Here is an 18,640-nt window from a genome sequence, read left to right as displayed (position 1 = left end):
GAAAGGTAACAAATAACCTCTAATAACTTAAAAATAATTATATTTGAAGTCGTTTACACCACACACTATACACATGATATAATTTAATTTAAAAAATAAATTTTAAAATTATAAATCAAATTAATTCATGTTTTAATATTATGACCTCGTTTGAATATAGAAACGATTTCATCGCATCTCATCATTATAATTTTTTTAAATTTTAACATAAAATATAATAAATAATTTAATATTTTAAATCTAAAAATAATAATAATATTAAAAAATAATATTTTATTTTATTTTTAATTTTTATTTAAAACCTTCTCATTTTAGCTCATCTCAAAATTGAAACGGAGGTTATGGTAAAAGGCAGAGCGTGTATCTCGGTCCAAAGCTAAACAAGAGTAGCAGTTTCAAAACTAATGGAAGGTGGGAGTAAGTAAACTGGATAAGGATATGACGCGTCTTATGCATCAAGAATACGCGTGGAGGAGGACTTCGTCATTTGAACAAGCTACCACAAGAGTGAAGAGCCTCCTCCTCTCCACTACTCTTCATCTTCTGTAGTTGTGATTAGGCTCTCTCTCCTCTCGTAGCCTTGTTCGGGTTCTGTTGCAGAGCTCAGGGTGACATAAGTAAGTACAGAGAATTAGTTCAGTATATAGTAACTGATTTAAAGCTCTGTTTTCATTTTCTAGTTTATTTTGTTTCCTATTTAATTATTTATGTGCGTAGCTAATCCTTGGCAGCTGCTTGAGGTTGGAATTTTCAATTCAGAACCTCATCAGTTTATTTTTTTCTTAAATTATTTTCATTCTGAGTTGTATATGTAGGCTTTTCAAAGAATATGTACCCGATTTGAGGCTTAGCTAACAAAGGCTTTGTGAGAATATAGCCTGTAGGATTTGACCTGATCAAAGAAGTTTTGTAGTACTCCAAATTGAGCAGGCGCTGTAAAAATTATGTTCGAGAATCACCAAACCAGTAGATGAAACAATTTACTTAGCATCAACGCAGAGAGAGAGAGAGAGAGAGAGAGAGAGAGAGAGAGGTTTGTGTTAGTTTGACAGAACTTTAAACAGGTTTGTGTTTGAAATATGTGGTTTGACAGAACTTTAAGGCCCATTTGGATTATGAGATGAGATAAGATGGTTTTAAATAAAAGTTAAAAATTGAATAAAATATTATTAGAATATTATTTTTAATATTATTATTGTTTTAGGATTTAAAAAAATTAAATTATTTATTATATTTTGTGTGGAAACTTGATAAAGTTGTAATGATGAAATAAGATGAGATGAAACCGTTTCTGTATCCAAACGCGGCCTAAACTGATCAAATTTGTATTGATGTTATATGCAGAACCATAAGAGCCTAAAGAAGCCTAAAAATGGGTTACATTGTGGTGATATCACTGCCTGTGATACTGTTCATCTTGATTGTAGCATTGGCATTTTACCTTCTTGGAAGGGCACAGGGTCGAAGCCATGCAGCAAGATTTCCGCATTATGGGCCTCCAGCACCTCCATTCCAAGCCCCGTCTCCACCTCAGGATAAATCAGCACAGGTTTAGAATTATGGTTCTTATCATGTGGCTGTGAAAATTTGGGTGGTGGAAGTACAGCTCTCTCTAGTTGCATTTTTGTGCTCAGAATGGTTCTTTTTGTGTTTGTGTAATGTCTATTGCATGATGAAAAGAAGGGTGACAAGAAGCTGAGTTTCTGTAATATATGTGTATATATTGTAAAGGGAAATACTTTACTCACAAAGGGATTGCACAAAAACAAACTTACAAACTGATGTGGCTTGATGTGATTCGTCAGATTATAAAGTTATTTTTATTGTAAAATAGATCTAACGGATCAGATGAAACCACGTCAGCTTGTGGGATTGCTTTTGAGTAATTATTTTGTGGATGTAGCATTACTTGTAAAGGGAAATAAAGAATTGGTTACATATATATACGGTTTAAACAAACTAGTAAACAGAGTTGTGTAAGAGAACTATTTCCTTACTGCTATAACAGAATTTAACAAACTTAAAATTGCAGGCACAGATCATGTGATATACTCCCCCTTCAAGCTGGGCTATGCAGATTGAGAATACCTAGCTTGTATATTAGAGAGATCAAAACTAAGTGATTCATTTAAAATATCAGCAAGTTGATGCTATGATGAAACATGCAGCATCTTAATGAAGCCTGCTTGGATCATTTTTCATACTAGATAACAATCAATGTTGATGTGCTTGGTTCTCCCATTAAAGACAGGAATTTCAGTAATGTTGCAAAGCTGCTTTATTGTCACAATCAATGTCAATGTGCAGAACAATCTTGAAGGAGATTGTTGCTGTCATAGCACTTAGCAGGATATTCAACCTCGCCAGATGATCTAGAAACTCTAGATTGTTTCTTAGATTCCCATGAAATTAAGTAATCTGAAAGAAATTTGCAGACATCTGTAATCGATCTTCTTCCTTCTGAGCAACTATTTTTTGGAGTTTCACATTTTGCTGATAGGATGATTATTTTAGTGTTGTCAACAAAGCAAGGACCTCGAAACCTGCTCACAGTGGTAGGTAAAACCAGGGAAGAAGCATCTTACCTCCTCTGACCAATAAAACCTGCACATTATCTAGCTTGGGTATCATATCTTATCATAGTATGTTATTGTCACACACAAAACCACGACGCATCAAGGCTGGATCCCCAGGGCAAAGATACTGTAGGAACAACACCTATACAAGTGCTTTACATAGTAGTTTAAGGCTTCTCAATTCAAGACAAGAGAATGAAATATAGAGTGATAAATTTTAACTTTAGAAAGTCATGAACTAATATGACTTTAGTTTCAACATTTTAGGTCCCAAGTAATCAATAAAGCATTTGTATTCGAGAATTAGAATCTCTGTGCTTTTGGCGCATAGCCCGTGATCTGGCATAAGTCAGTTATAAGTGAATATCTCGAGTTCATAGTTAAAACATGAAAAATCAGGGATTCACATGACGAATACACCTAGAGGGTGTGAATAGGTGTTTTTTAAATTTATTGGAATGTTTAAATTAACAATCATTTAATCAAATTAGATTACAAGAAATAATCAACACATCAATTTTGATAACGAAGTAAAAAATTCATTTGAAAAATATTTTCAAAATTTAAAATCACTCCAGGTGTAAGTCACCATTTAAAATATACTATAAAAATTTTGTTTGTTACATCCAATTTACAAATACTTGCAAGAGGCTTAAGTATATAACTAAATCTAGCTTGCAACATCACAAGTATTCCACTCGATCTCTACATCCTGGTAGTTCCGGACCACCGGCCTTTTTATAGTTTCACCATGAGCACCAACTCGATTTCTGCATCAACAGCAGCTCCAAAAATCCTTCCAACCAAAGTTTGTTTATCAAGAGAGATTTGATCTTGAATGCTCAATAGATCTCTTTAGGGTTTTCTATCCAATCTATAATGAATACAATAACCCTTGCCTCTCTCTACACCCTAGAAGTCCAAACCACTTAGAGAGTCCAAAACCAAGTAAAAGAGTGATTCTCAGAATTTTTGTTTGAGCCAATTGTTCGAACTATTTTGACCTACTAAACGTTGGAATATGATGCACTTTGTGAACATAAATTTGTAGATAATTGCATTAACTTTCAAACTCCACAAATATCACCTCAATCCGATGTAAGGATCCAAAGTTGTGACTGATTTACTCTAACTACGCTGATTTCATCAGGTTTTGCAATCTTCGCATTTGTTTTTATTCTAATTGCAAAGTAGACTCTACCCAATATATTTTCAACTCAATTGGGTAAAAATTTTGTCATAAAAATGTACCAACATACTATTTTTATACCATTTTTACACGAACTAAGTAATTTATGAAGTTGTAGCTTGTAAGCCGATCGAGGTGATTGACTGTGGCCTGGATGGTTTTGGGATGCTCAAACCAATAATGTGGCCATATAGTTTAGGCCAATAATCTCTCCTACGCTATATTTGGTTAATCTAAGATGCATATGAACTACGTTGTTTAAGGATGATAAAGTTATCTTAATCAAAGTACTTTAAAAGATACCCAAATAATTGAAAAGCCCGATCGAATCGATGTGTGAATGGTCTAGAAACTACGGAACTCATCTCAAACTGATGTAAAAGATATGAAGATAGTATAATAGGGACATATGCTTTCAAAATCAAAGGCAAGTTATAAACATGAAAAAGAAAACATATTTTTATATATCACATGAGAAAAGCATTTTGAACTTTTTTTTTTTTTTTTCTTTTATAATGACGGACCACATTCCATTCATTAATAGAGGATATACAAAGTTGACTTAAAAATAAGCCAATTACAAACGTTAATAGCTTCTCAGCACACTTCCATGATTGACATGGTCTAGTCTAGACAGCAGATCTCTAAAAGTCTAATTAGTCTAAGAAATAGTACAACTCTGTCCACAACAAAGTTAACAGTAATCGGGTAACAAAACTCCATACCCCGACTACGCAGAGTATAGAGCACCAACCCCACCATAAGCACCGCCTAAGCAGAGGGGCGGCCACTCCATTCGGACTAAGGTCTGAAGGCACTATGTTTCTGAATTTTTATTTTTCTGAAAATAAAAGACAGGATACAAAGTAAATTACATTGTGAAAACACTGTAAAAAGGGAAAACAGTGCACAAAAACGATGTTGTGGCGCGTGCTGTTCTAGGAGGAAAACCGACGTTTGATCTTGGAAGTTTCGGAGTCATAGGTTCCGGAACAGCCACACATTGCGTAGAGGGCTCCTCGGTGGAGTGTGAGGGCCACGAGCCGACGAGCTCCGAATCTTCAACCCGCGCGTGCGGGCTACGCTCCACTCCGCTTGGTGCCACATTTTGCAGTCTTGAAGATCGGCGGCTGGGCAACCTCCAGGTGGGGAGCGTGTTGGCTAAGGGGTGTTGGAAAGTCCCGATCGGCGATTCTCCCTTTATTTGGCCTAAAAAAAAAAAAACCAAAACACTATACAAGAGGAAAGAGACAGGCATAGGAGAAGGGACGGGGAGGGAAGGAGGGAGGGGGGAAGGAGCCGAAGCTCCCACCCCTTCTAGCCGGAACTAGCTAGTTACTAAGTAATCACTTACCCATGACTTTCATTTCTCGCTAGCCAGTCTATTGAGTTTGCTAAAATATCTGCATATGTTTTTTATTAGTTCTATATTTTAAGAGTACTCCTTAATTAGTATCACACAGGGCTTTCAAGGGTCTTTTTCTCCTAAAAAATATTGTTTTTGTTCATTTCGAAGTTAGTTTGATTAGACCAATCTCGGATCATGCTTTGTTTAGATCATGCTCTGTTCAAATGAATTTGTCTAAGTTTTTTGGGTAATATTTCGACGAATATGATGGGCATCGGACTTCCGTGCAGGTTGCTATAGGACTTTCATTCAGGTCTCGGTTTTGACATCCTTTAGAAATCTACATCAACCCAAAGTACTTAAATTTTCTTCACAATTATGACCAATTTTGGGTATAAATTTCTCGTTTCTACATAAATTTCTGTCATTTACCAAAAAGCATTTTTTATTTTTTATTTTTTTTGTAAATAATTAGCATGAGCTTTCCTAGTACTACATTTTATCAAGATGAAAGAAATACTATAAATGTGAAATGTGGAACACATAATGAGTCAAATGTTTAGAATTCATTATATATTGAAATCATAATATGACATGTATTGCTCCACTCATTATAAGAACAATTAAACATATAAAAAATAATAATATTTTTCTTATATATAAAAAAATTAAAATAAATCCATTACAAATAGAGCAATCTTAAATGTGTTGGCATAGAAAATAAATCAATGGATATGATAACTTTTGTTTTTTTTTCAAATAATGTAATATAGTAATCATAATAATATTTTTAAATCTCAAAAATATAAATAATACTTTTATGAATTATTGTGATAGAGTGCTTGCATTGGGGCGATCAGATGAGCAACAACATCCTGCACGAGGGCAAGCAAGGAGTTCTCTTGCAACTTGGGGTGAGCACTGCAGGAGGAGTGTGAAGCTCGCCTTGGGGTGTGCAAAGAGGAAAAGTGTGAGAGAAAAATTACGCCCGAGGCGAGCATAAGTGCTAGGACCCGAAATGATCAAAAAGTGCTCGCCCTTGGTCGAGAAACAACAACTTGCACCGAGGCAAGGAAATAATGCTCACAACCAGAAGCGAGCACTGTGGGAGGAGTCTGAAGCTTGCCCCTTGGCGAGCGAGTACCTTGAAGAGCAACAATGCTAGCCCAGGGTGAGCACTTGTCAAACATGCATGTTGACCCAACCATAACCGACTGATAGAGATCCCAAGAGCTTTTTCATCACCGGAGTTGCTCTTCCAATACTTTCTTGAGTTTCGGAGTTCGAGGAGCAAGATATGCAATTAGACCCGGTAGTATTCGTGTTGCTGTGGTGATGTTCGCCCCTTTAATGAAAACCAAGAAACTCACGCTCACACCTGTGAAAAAAAATGAAAGGAAAAGTAAACAATGACTTTGTTTTGAACACAAAGGTCCTCTTAACAGTTGTCTCTTTGCCATTTGAATATAGAAAAATTGTTAGTCAAAGAATTGAGCTTCAAATTTTTTGGTGTGAGAATAATTTGGAATCCTGTGGGAAGGAAGCATCTCATAGTTGGGAGAACTAAGAATTTTATAGAACGAGAAAAAGTGAAAAAGAAGAAGAGAGAGAGAATAGTGGAATAGATGATTCTGGAAGGAAAAGCGAAAAGCAGTCTACAAAGGCATCAGAAAGAAAGAACCAAGGTCCTCGAACATAGGGCAAGGACCAAAAAGGGCCTCATAAGCACATCTCTCGCTGCACAACCAATGATATTTTAGGCAAAAACCACATGATAGTGATTTTGTACTTAACGTCTACATTACATTTTTATCCTTGAAATTTATGATGGGTTAGGCTTTATAGCTTGTATGGCTGTCCATGAACAGTTATTTGTGTTTGATGGCCACTTTGCATTTTTGCCCATGAGCTTTATGATGGGTTAGAATTTATAGCCTGTACAAAATCACTATCATGGACAATAGCTCTTTTATTGCAGAATAGATATATATTATATATCCCTTCCCTATATTGAACATTGAACATAAATGGATAGAGTATTGGCTTAGGAACACTCACCCTTGAAGACCACTCCTTCTAAGTTCCTCCTTGGGGAAATGAAGCTCCTTTTCTGCATTAGAACATTGACATCTCATATCCTAACTTAGGTATCATTTTTACCCATAAATCTCCATAAAGTTAAATCTAGATGTGCTTTACGAGCCCAATGATATTTATAGTTCTTAATTCTAAGTTTTATGCTTTCGAGTATTACACAGGTAGACTTGATAAATTCCTTAAGATCATGTTGAATCTCATCATGGTATAAAACAAAGATCCTAGGCAATAGAAGACAAACTTCAGAATAAATCAAGCATGCGCGGTTCATGCTACTGGTAGCTCATAGAGGCCCATCGACCAGCCAAGGATTTATTTATCACTATCTGATCCCAAAAAAGTACTACCTTACTGGGGAGTTAGGGCCGGAAGTTTTCCTATCTTTATTGCTTCTTTATATCTTAAGATCTTTATTGCTTCTTTAGATCTTAAGATCTATGTATGCTTTTATACAGGTCGTAATTATATATTCTTCTCTTATATATAAATACTACATGCTTTTGTTTCTTTTTCTCGAATAAAAAAGTTTGATGTATTTCTATTTGAGTAGGTTATTACTGATGTGCTTCATACTCTTGCCAACAGCGTCTAAGGACCTGCACCACTAAACCAAAGAAAGGCTCTGGGTGGTCCGCGACACCTCCAATTTCTAAGTCAGAATAATACACGTACGTACAACCTTTTATCTCCAGGAAATGAATAGTTAAGGTTTACCTTTGGTGTATTCTTCCATCTTGTATATATAAACTGAGCATTTATATGATGGGTCCTGCTTAACGGCTTAATCCATCCAATCCAGATTGGGTTTTGGGTTGTTAGCACTTTGATCCCACTACTGTGTAGGGCAGGGCCGTTTTCTTGGGCGAGCAATTCGTAACTTCATCTTGCTGGAAGTGTTTTACAGTAGTGATCTTATCAATTCGTTATTCATGAAGGTTAGACTAGAGTTCCATGCTAATACGTCTGAGGACCCCGATTATTCGCTAGATGGGTCAATGATCTTAGGTCCATGGGCTTGCACGGCGTGGGGGGGTTCAGCCAATTTGCCAGGAGGGGGGATATTTCTTCAAGCAGCCATTTCTTTGTAGACACTCTTTCCCATGTTTGGGATGGCTTGGGCGTTTCATCTCTCACATTCCCTCGCGTAGCGCAGATGGGGGAATTTTTTGGTATTCCCTCCTTAGCGACACCTGTTGTTTCTTCATTGGGAGCCATTCAAACGTCCTCGTGTCCCTTTAAAAAGTGAGTGTACGATATTGCTCGTGGTATGAAACTGTGTAGGGCCCAAACCCACTTTCAAAATCTGTAATTTTTTTAATTACAGTTAAGAGAGGCTTTGAGTAAAATGATCATACAATTTAATTGTTCTGTGCTGAAGTAAAATGCTACCTTCTTGATATTTATGTATCTTGGCGTGCTATTAAGTGGAGTTTTAATACAGGCAAAGAAACTCTAACAAGATCGAGAATCGAAGAATAATAATTCCAGGATCCTCTTTCTTAGGAGGTGGGGTTTTTTTCTCTCTTGACAGAGGAGCGTCTCTCTGGCTGGATATGCCTAGTTGAAGAGAGTGTTATGACGGAAGAGTTGACAAGGCAATGGAAGAATTTCAAGCTTACAGAACAGGAGAGTACAGAGATGGTTCTACCATCTGATACCATGGAGATGGCAATGCATCAAGGCAAATTCTGTTTGTTAGGAATGATCATTGCAGAGAAACCTATCAATAAGGAAGCTTTTAGAAACACTATGATCAAAGTCTGGAGAAGTGAGGGTTGGGTACAATTCACTGAAGTTGGAGAGAATAGATTTTTGATCGAGTTCAATAAGGATGAGGACAGACAACGTGTGATCAAAGGGCGGCCTTGGTCTTTTGATAGATGGTTACTATGTCTACATGCGTTTGAAGGTAATATGCCTGTCAATGATATTCAGTTTACTAGGGAGGAGTTTTGGCTCCAAGTGCATAACATGCCTCTCGGCACTATGACAGAAGAGGTGGGTAAACAGATTGGCAAAAATGTAGGGAAAGTGTTGAAAGTCCACTCTGATGATCGAGGGATAGGCTGGGGAAAGTTCATGAGAATCAGAGTTGAAATGTATATAACTAAGGCCCTTATGAGGGGTATGTTCTTAACTTTCGATGGCAGGAAAACATGGGTGCAGTTTAAATATGAAAGACTCCCTACCTTTTGCTTAAAATGTGGGGTTATCAGACATAATGGCAAGTCTTGTCAATCTTCACCAAAGGCCTCCCCACAGAATCAATATGGGGTTTGGTTAAGGGCTCCCGCAGCAAAAGAGGGTGATATAAATCAGAAAAGATATGGTCATGATTCATCCCAGCAAACAAGTGGTGCAGATCATTCATGGAGGAACGATGGGAAGGTTGGGGATGAAGTCAATTTAGGAAAGGCAGTTTCTAAGGAGGGTTTTAAGGATCCAATTAATACCAGTGATCCAATTCAGGAAAACTGTGTATTCTTGCAGCCAACAAAGGAAACTAGTGCAGATTTAGTGGAGTCCCTCATGGCAACTGACACTCAGCTCCCTAAAGTAAATGTCACATTAATGGATTTGGAAGGAGACACGGGTCTTCCAACTTTAAAGGAAGATCCTACCCCTACAAGGGAAGTTCAGCAGAAAAGTCCACCTAAGCCTGGTCCATCCAAAAGAGACAGTTCCTTAAAGAATTATGAGCCTAATTCTGATCTGAGGCCCAGATTAATTCTCTTGACCAATTCTTCACGGATCAAGCCCAGGTTTTGGCAGCTTCCAAAAAGAGAGCCTCTTGGAAAAGAAGAGCCAGAGAGAAGTGCTATGCTGATCTGTTTTTTGTCTCTGAAGGTAGGGAGGTGGCTTCTAATATCAGCAAAAAGAGAGGTGGTATCTGTTCAGAGGGAGATGAAGGCTTTTCACAGGCTAAAAAACCAAAAATTGAGGACATGGTTGACATGGACTCTTCAAATCATGAGATGGTGGTGGCTAGATCCCAGCCCCACCAATCATCATGAGTTGCATTAGCTGGAACTGCCGAGGGCTTGGGAACCCTCGGACAGTTAATGACTTGCATCTTATGGTGCAGTCTAAGCTCCCCTCCTTTGTTTTCTTGATGGAGACAAAGTGCAAGAGGCATAAGGTGGAATGTGTGAAAAGGTTAATAAAGTTTGACAACAGTTTTGTTATTGATTGCAAGGGATTTAGTGGTGGATTAGCTTTTCTTTGGAAAAATGATGTTGAGGCTGAAGTTCACTCTTACTCACAAAACCATATCTCTCTTATGGTCAAGGGGGCAAAGGAAAGGGAGGACTGGCTTTTGACAGGCTTCTATGGATCACCAGTGACTGCTAGGAGACAATCTAGTTGGAAGTTACTTCAAGCTATCAACCCTGTGCATCCTTTGGGGTGGCTCTGTATAGGAGATTTCAACGAAATTCTTTTTATTGGTGATAAAAGTGGTGGTGCAGTGAGAGCTTTTAATCAGATTGAATCCTTTAGAGACACTGTGGAGTTATGTGGTCTGAGTGACCTTGGTTTTGTTGGCAACAAATTTACTTGGTCTAATGGCAGACATGGTGCATCATTCACTAAGGAAATGCTTGATCGTGCTTTTGGCAATAGCTCTTGGATGGACCTGTTTCCCAGCCATAAAGTCTATACTCTGCCAGCACTGAGCTCAGACCATTGCCCCATCTTTGTGACTATGGAGAAACAGGTTACGGATTCACTCAAATGTGACAAGCCTTTCAGATTTGAGGCGGGTTGGTCTCTCAATGGGGAGTGTCATAACATTTTGGAGGAGGTATGGACTAAGCCTAGAATGGCTAATAATAAACTCAATTTTGTTGCAGAAGGTTTGAGGCATTGCAAGGATAAGCTGCTCCTATGGAGTAGATACAGAAGGGGAAATTTCAAAAGAGATCTTAAAACCAAGATGGCTCAGTTATCTGATCTGCAAATCAGTAACACAGGTTTTTTGACTGAGAATATTAAACAGCTTCAAAAAGAGTTGGATGGAATCTTAGATGCAGAGAATGTGAAATGGAAACAAAGAGCCAAACAAAGATGGTTAAGAGAGGGTGACAGGAATACAAAATTTTTTCATCAATGTGCAACTTAGAGAAAGAAGACAAACCTCATCACCCGCCTCTTGAATGATCAGAATCAATAGGTGATATCAAAGGCAGGCATTAGTTCTCTCTTCCAAACCTTTTTCCAGAATCTTTTTACTTCTTCTCAGCCTACTAATTTTGATCTTTGCTTGGAGAATCTGGCCCCTAGAGTTTCTGGTGACATGAACTCTATGCTGATCAAGCCTTATTCTCCCAAGGAGATTGAGGAAGCACTCTTCCAGATGAATGGTTTAAGCTCTCCAGGCCCCGATGGCTTCCCTGCTGCTTTCTATCAACAACATTGGTCAACAGTTGGTTCTCAGGTTTGTGTAGCTGCTTTATTTGTGCTCAATTCCAAAGGGAGTATTGCTGAAATCAATAGCACTTTCATTACTCTTATCCCAAAAAAGAAGACCCCTTTAAAAGTGTCTGATTTTAGGCCCATTTCTCTTTGTAATGTACTGTATAAGGTCATTTCAAAAGCTATAGCCAACAGGCTTAAAAAGATCTTGCCTCTTATTATTTCTCCTCATCAGTCAGCTTTCATTCCCGAGAGGTTAATCACTGACAATGTCATTGTAGCCTTTGAAACATTGCATACTATGAAGTGTAAACTGAAAGGCAAAGAGGGATACATGGCTTTGAAACTTGACATGAGCAAGGCATATGATAGAATCGAATGGGGTTTCCTTAGAGCTGTTCTAAGCAAAATGGGTTTCAACTCTCTCTGGATTGACTTAGTGATGGGCTGTGTGGATACTGTTTCCTATGCTATTCTAGTAAATGGTTGTCCTCAAGAGGTTTTCCATCCATCTAGAGGCATAAGGCAAGGAGACCCTCTCTCACCCTATTTTTTCATTTTATGTGCTGAGGCCTTGAGCAATCTGATAGGTAAAGCTGAAGAGAGGGGGCTGATCCATGGAGTGCCAGTGGGCAGAGGGCAATTAAGAGTTTCACATCTTTTCTTTGCAGATGACAGTCTAATCTTCTGTAAGGCCAATGCTCTTGAATGGGGCAGGCTCTTTGGTTTGCTTAAAGTATATGAAGATGCCTCTGGACAAAGACTCAACATTGAGAAAACTTCTATTATTTTCAGCAAGAATACTCTGAGGGTGACTCAATCATACATTCTTGAGATTGCTGGTATGAAGTCAGCTTTGCCATATGAGAACTATTTGGGATTACCTTCAGTTGTTGGCAGAGCAAAACACAAGGCTTTTCAGGGAATTTTAGACAAAGTTCGAATGAAGTTAAGCAGTTATACAGTGAAGCTCTTATCTCAAGCAGGAAGAGAGATTTTTATCAAAGCCGTGGTACAAACACTTCCTACTTATACCATGAGTGTATTTAAGCTTCCCAACTCTTTTTTGAAAGCTATTAATAGTGTTCTTCAGAACTATTGGTGGGGTCAACAACAGAAAGAGAATAAAATTCACTGGGTTTCTTGGAGCAAATTGGGCAAGGCTAAAGATGCAGGTGGTATGGGCTTTAGGGATCTTGAATATTTCAACAAAGCTATGCTTGCTAAGCAATGTTGGAGACTAATTCAAAATCCACACTCTTTGGCAGCCAAGGTTTTGAAAGCTAAATACTTCAAGCATTCTGACTTCCAATCAGCAAAGTTGGGTGCTAGCCCTTCTTTTATTTGGAGAAGCTTTATTGTAGCAAGACCAGTCATCTTTGAAGGGTCTGTTTGGAGGGTGGGAACGGGTGAAAACATCCACATTTGGCAACATAAATGGTTACATACTTCCCACCATAACATGGTCCTAAGTGATGTCAAAGTTTTGGATAGAAGGGCCAAAGTTGCTGACTTAATTGACTCAAACTCCAAATCCTGGAAAAGAGATCTTGTGAATCAGATTTTTGATGGTGGTGAAGCAGAAGCTATTATTCGAATCCCAATCAGTTCTTTGAACAGCAAGGATAAACTCATTTGGAAGGGTACTCATAAAGGCTGCTTCTCTGTGAGGAGTGCTTATCATATGATGAAGGAGAGGGATTTTGCAAATCAAGGTCAGTCTTCTTTTTATGGCCAATTTAAGAAGGTTTGGCAGCAAATTTGGCACTCTAATGTACCCCCTAGTGACAAGGTCTTCTTGTGGAGAGCTTGTCTTGATGCACTCCCAACGCAGTCCAAGTTATTTCAGAAAAGAATTGTTGATAATCCTTTATGCCCCATCTGCAATTTGGAAGAGGAAAATGTTGTTCATGTTCTTTGAGGGTGTGAAGCTGCTCGAGATGTCTGGAGTCAATGTTCAAAAAAGCTCCAAAAGTGTTACCTCCCTCAATCTTCAATGCTGCATCTCGTTGAAGCCATTATTGCTTCCATGGCCCCTGATGTTTTACAAGAATTTATAATTGTAGCCAAAAGAATATGGTGGAGAAGAAACAATTTTATCTTCAACAGAGATTTCTCTCACCCTAACTTTCTGGTTAGAGAAGCCAACCACACCATAGACTTGCTAAGAGAGGAAGAGCAAAGAGTTTTGTGCAGAATCTCTTCAGGTAGCCCATCATCAGAGGTCTGGAATCCTCCTCCTTTCAACTGGTATAAAATCAACTGGGATGGGGCTATTGATAAGTTTAAAGGGCTGATTGGTATTGGCATTTGTGTTAGGGACTGTGAGGGTCATATTGTGGCTACCTTAAGGCACAACAAACACATGTACCCTGACCCACTTCTTGCTGAGTCCTATGGTGCACTGTAGGCCATTAAGTTTGGCATTGAGTTAGGTCTTGGACAAGTCATCTTCGAAGGAGATTCATTGCAGGTTATTAATGATCTCAAGGCCACTGCTGAGGTTTGGTCCAGTGCAAGCATGTTCGTGAGTGAGGCCAGAGTGTTATCTAGTTGTTTTGCTAAATGTGAATTTTCTCATGTTAGGAGAAATGGTAATAACATAGCACATTTGTTAGCAAAAAATGCTCTTTCTATTTCAGATTTCATTGTAACTATGGAGGAGGCTCCTCCATGTATTTCTTCTTTGTTATAATGAAATGAGAGATATGATTTCCCTTAAAAAAAAAAAATACAGGCAAAGAAAGATAGTGAAAATTCTGTGAGAAGTAGGAGCAGGAAACAGAAGAGATCGCGTGGAGGCAAAAATATAGCAAAGAAAGATGGTTGATGTTCAGCCGGCCAAAGGGAAACTTTGTCTGATATCCTTAATTCAAATTTGAGAATTACTTTTTTTTTTTTTTTCCATATATACCACTCGGAATACTTTTTGTTTAAAAAGAGAGTGTACAAGATTTACACAATTTAAACAGACCTTGTGTTTTTGACTCCACGCACTTGATGGTCTCATTTGAATTCAGAAAGTGTTTCATCTCATCTCATCATTACAACTTTATCAAATTTTTACACAAAATAAAATAAACAATTCAACTTTTTCAAATCTCAATTCAACTTTTTTAAATTTCAAAATAATAATAATATTAAAAAATAATATTCTAACAATATTTTTTCAACTTTCATTTTTAATCTAAAACCAACTTATCTAATCTCTAAATTCCTTTGAATTTGCAGTAATATGATAATATCATCTTGTTTTTCAAAAAAGGAAATTAAAAAAAGTAGGTTGAAGTGTAAATTCATTTTCTTATTTTTTTCAATTTTTTTATTAACATTTTTTTATCATTTTAAAATATTTTTTAAAAATATAAAAAAAATATCAATATATTAATAATTACTTCCTTAACTATTAAATAAAAAAAAATAAAATATAGAAAGTGTCAAAATGAGGTGTGAAAGTAGTATTTTCCAATTAAAAATCGTTCAGCAGTGGCATAATTAATACATATAGGATGACTAAAAAAGAATTAAGTAAACATATGTTGCATTCGTGAATCAATGAGGGTAACAACCAAGGCCATGGCTTTTTATAATTTACACCCCTGACTAGGATCACCTCTAGGGCGCTGCTGGGTTTGCTCAGAAACGAGCCAACAACCAAGTTCATGTCTTGAAGACATGACATATGTCACATCTTATATATTTCAATGACTATTTCTTTTCACACTATTTATGTTTAAAAGGGAGATTTCTATGTTATAAATCATATGAATCCATGACTTTCAGTTGAACCTACTATTTTATTAGGTTCCACGAAGAAACAAATAAAACGAACTTTTTTTTTTTTTTCTTTGAATCAACAAATAAAACGAACTAGATCGTGCATAACTACCATTTTTGTTGCATGTGAATATGGTTTCATTTGCAGAAGGAAAATCTAATAGCAGTAGGATATAAAAAGGGTTGAATATGGATCTCAATGAAGTGTAGATACAATTAGAAGTAGTAGTTCTTGAAGAACATGCATGTGCCTAACGATGTGTTTGTGTTAGTATATTTTGGACTAGGGTTGAGAAACGATTGAGTCGGAGTCGCTATCTGAAATTCGACTCTGACTCCAATTTATCATAACATAATCAATTTTAAATTATTTTTTATTTAATTAAAAATATACAGTAAGTCTTTTAGATTATTCTTGATATACTATCATTTATAATTTCATATTAGAGTCTCAAACTTCCAAATCAATTAAGAACAATAAAATAATTGTTCAACTATCTAGTCAAAGACCAACCTAACACCCAAAGCCCTAGATAACAATTAACAAGTAACAGCAATCAGGAACATCATGGTCCAATGACAATGTCTATCATCCAATCATTCATTGTTGAACAAATTACAAATAGGAAAGACAACTCAAATATAAGTTAAATATTGTTGAAATTATCCAAGTACCCATGTATCATAACGTAACGGAAATATCTACCAATTCACTTAACAAATTGGTTAGTCGTTAATTATATAACTATTTAATAATTAAACAATAACATAAAGTAAATAAATTACATAACACCAAGATTGGTATCGAATAAATAAAACCCTACGAGGCAGCCAAATCTTAAAAAGTCAATTTTATTATTTAAAAAATTAATTACAAGTAAAACTCAATTACAAAACCTTTGTCAATTGACACTCTTACTTGACCAGACAAATGACTCATTTATCTTCTACCGTAGTAATAGCCAGAACCTTTAACGATCTTCAAACATTGACTTTTCTCTTAGGAACTACAATGGCTGAACTCGATCGCCTTAACTCCGACACGGAACATGCACACACTCAAAAAGAGAGATAAAATACTAGAAAATTCTCAAGAAAATTTTCTCACACCCAAGTACTACTCTCTGAGATAAACAATATGAAAATTATCTAATGAATTTCTCACCAAAATATACACTGGAAAGTGCTCTAGAAAATATCTAGATCTGAATCTCTATAGATCCTAACCAGTAGGATCCATTAAATAAACAATCTTAAAGCAGTTTTAGTTTCAGTAGGACTTTGCTAAAGGTCGCAAAGTCGTCTCCTAACAGAATGCTGACATTTCGTCTTAACTCTTCACTGCAGTAATAGATTTCAGATCAACATCTTCTCTGGATAAGTACAGATTCATTGGGATTCGTTTTTTCTACTTATGACTTATCTAAACATCATATAATACCTCCTAGATAAACTTAATATTGTTATAGATAAAGTTAATAAATAATTTACATTCATCCAAAATTACCAACTTAATGATAGGATAAACTCTATCATTTTAGTCAATTATTTTTGTCCAAATTTATGAACTTAGTTACCTAGTCCTAGCCAAACTTTTACATATACAATTATATTAGAAACTAGTTACATCCTACTAAATTAGAACCTAGGTAATAAATTAATAGTCTTACAATATATACATTATACCTGGTACGTAACCCACTATTAATTAGTCAAATGTCATCTATCCTAGTATATGTAATATTTATTATAGTCATACTATGATGTATAGTGTGTACATGTAATTGATTACTAGTCTATTAATATTATTTTTTTAACAAATATCATATTGATTATTATTTTACTAGTCTATTCATATTCTTGAATTTAATTATATAAATTTTAGATTTGTTATATGAGTATATACTATCAATATATAAATAATATATTTTTATTAAAATCGGAATTGAAAGTAAAAGTTAGATTCGGAATTAGAGGTAATGTCAGATCAGTCTGAATCGGCCAGACATTAAATCCGATTCCAATTACCAGAGCTCTGACTCCAATACAGATTTTCAAATTTTTAGCAACCCACTTTGGACGGATGGGAGCTCTGGCTACGCCGCAAGGTGGATCCAGAAACGGGAGACCTGGTGATAAGGCGCATTAATGCAAGTGCATAAATTGAAGCCACCTCGTGGCATTTCATTCAAGCTGATACGCCGAGTAGACACGGCAATTAATCGTCGCTGACTTGGCAAATATATTCACGGCATATATGTGGGTATTAACTTGGGTGGCATTCGTACTATTGGAAAATTATATTATGACTCAGAATTTGTACTCTCAATTTCACCATTCATATATTTTAATATTTTTTATTTAATATTTAAAGAAATAATTATTAATGTATTTGTGTATTCTTATTTTTAAAAATATTTAAACATATTTAAAAAATATCTAAAAAAAACAAAAGAGCACGCTTAGTGGTCAAACTTGAGCGGCATAATAACACTACCCATTTGTTTCAGTGTCCACGTTCATTTAATTAAAATAATGATATATACAAGTTTTAAATATACAATCTCATATAGGTTTTTTTTTATATAAGAAAATAGATCCTATTGTGAAAAATTCAATTTTTCTTGAAGGAGTCGACTTTTTTACAAAAGGCTTGTGCAAGGTTTGTGCATTTGAGGTTTGTCTAATATTACTCTTTTACTTATTGCCTTGTTTTTAATTTTGCATTACAACTAGCCTTGGTTAATAGAGTATTTCTATTGGGCCATCTAAAACTTATTGCTTAGATGACCCTCTTGACGGGAAAACAATACGTAATGCCATGTCATTTATTAAAAACACAAAAAATATATTCAAATTATAAGGACGTTAAATTTTTTTTTTTTAAAAAAAAAAATAAAAACTCTAGGCTCCTTATACCTCTTTTGTGTTTATATTTTTTATTTTTTTTAATAAACCAAGTGATATCTCGTAGTGGTACTATATAAAAAAGGTCATATGAGTTGTAAGTTTCAAATCATGTCCAAGTATCATTATTCTAGATATTATGTTCAGGTGTTGGAAGTTGTCTAAATCATTAGGAAATATATATTGCTATTTAGGTCTCCGGAATTTGTATTTTTTTCAAAAATAGTATGCAGGGTTTTAATATTGAGTAATATAGTATTAGATATGCAAGTGACACGCATTTTTTTTAAAAAAAGAATAGAATTTATTAATAAAAAATTACTTTTTTTATAT

At 35.9% G+C, this 18,640-nt stretch overlaps 1 protein-coding gene and 1 long non-coding RNA gene across 2 annotated transcripts; both read left to right on the top strand.

Moving 5' to 3' along the window:
• Positions 1–353: 353 nt before the first annotated feature.
• Positions 354–1,942, top strand: LOC108984151. Its single transcript, XR_001994982.2, has 2 exons — positions 354–617; positions 1,345–1,942. It is a non-coding gene; the product is annotated as an uncharacterized LOC108984151 (long non-coding RNA).
• Positions 1,943–8,785: 6,843 nt separating this feature from the next.
• LOC109020982 lies at positions 8,786–13,544 on the top strand. The gene is made up of 3 exons (XM_035688749.1): positions 8,786–10,057; positions 10,296–11,246; positions 11,430–13,544. Exons 1-3 carry the CDS (start codon positions 8,786–8,788, stop codon positions 13,542–13,544), a joined length of 4,338 nt encoding a protein of 1,445 aa, XP_035544642.1.
• Positions 13,545–18,640: the final 5,096 nt, after the last annotated feature.

Source organism: Juglans regia, chromosome 3 (genome assembly GCF_001411555.2).
Source record: "Juglans regia cultivar Chandler chromosome 3, Walnut 2.0, whole genome shotgun sequence".
Lineage (NCBI taxonomy): Eukaryota > Viridiplantae > Streptophyta > Magnoliopsida > Fagales > Juglandaceae > Juglans > Juglans regia.
This window is presented reverse-complemented; position numbering and strand designations above follow the sequence as displayed.

Excerpts from the sequence above, each read along its gene's own strand:
- LOC109020982 (XM_035688749.1), top strand. The coding sequence starts at position 8,786 with ATGACGGAAGAGTTGACAAGGCAATGGAAGAATTTCAAGCTTACAGAA. Across the intron at positions 10,058-10,295 it reads TCTGTTTTTTGTCTCTGAAG|TCTAAGCTCCCCTCCTTTGT; the intron begins GTAGGGAGGTGG and ends CTTATGGTGCAG. Across the intron at positions 11,247-11,429 it reads GAATCTTAGATGCAGAGAAT|AATCTTTTTACTTCTTCTCA; the intron begins GTGAAATGGAAA and ends ACCTTTTTCCAG.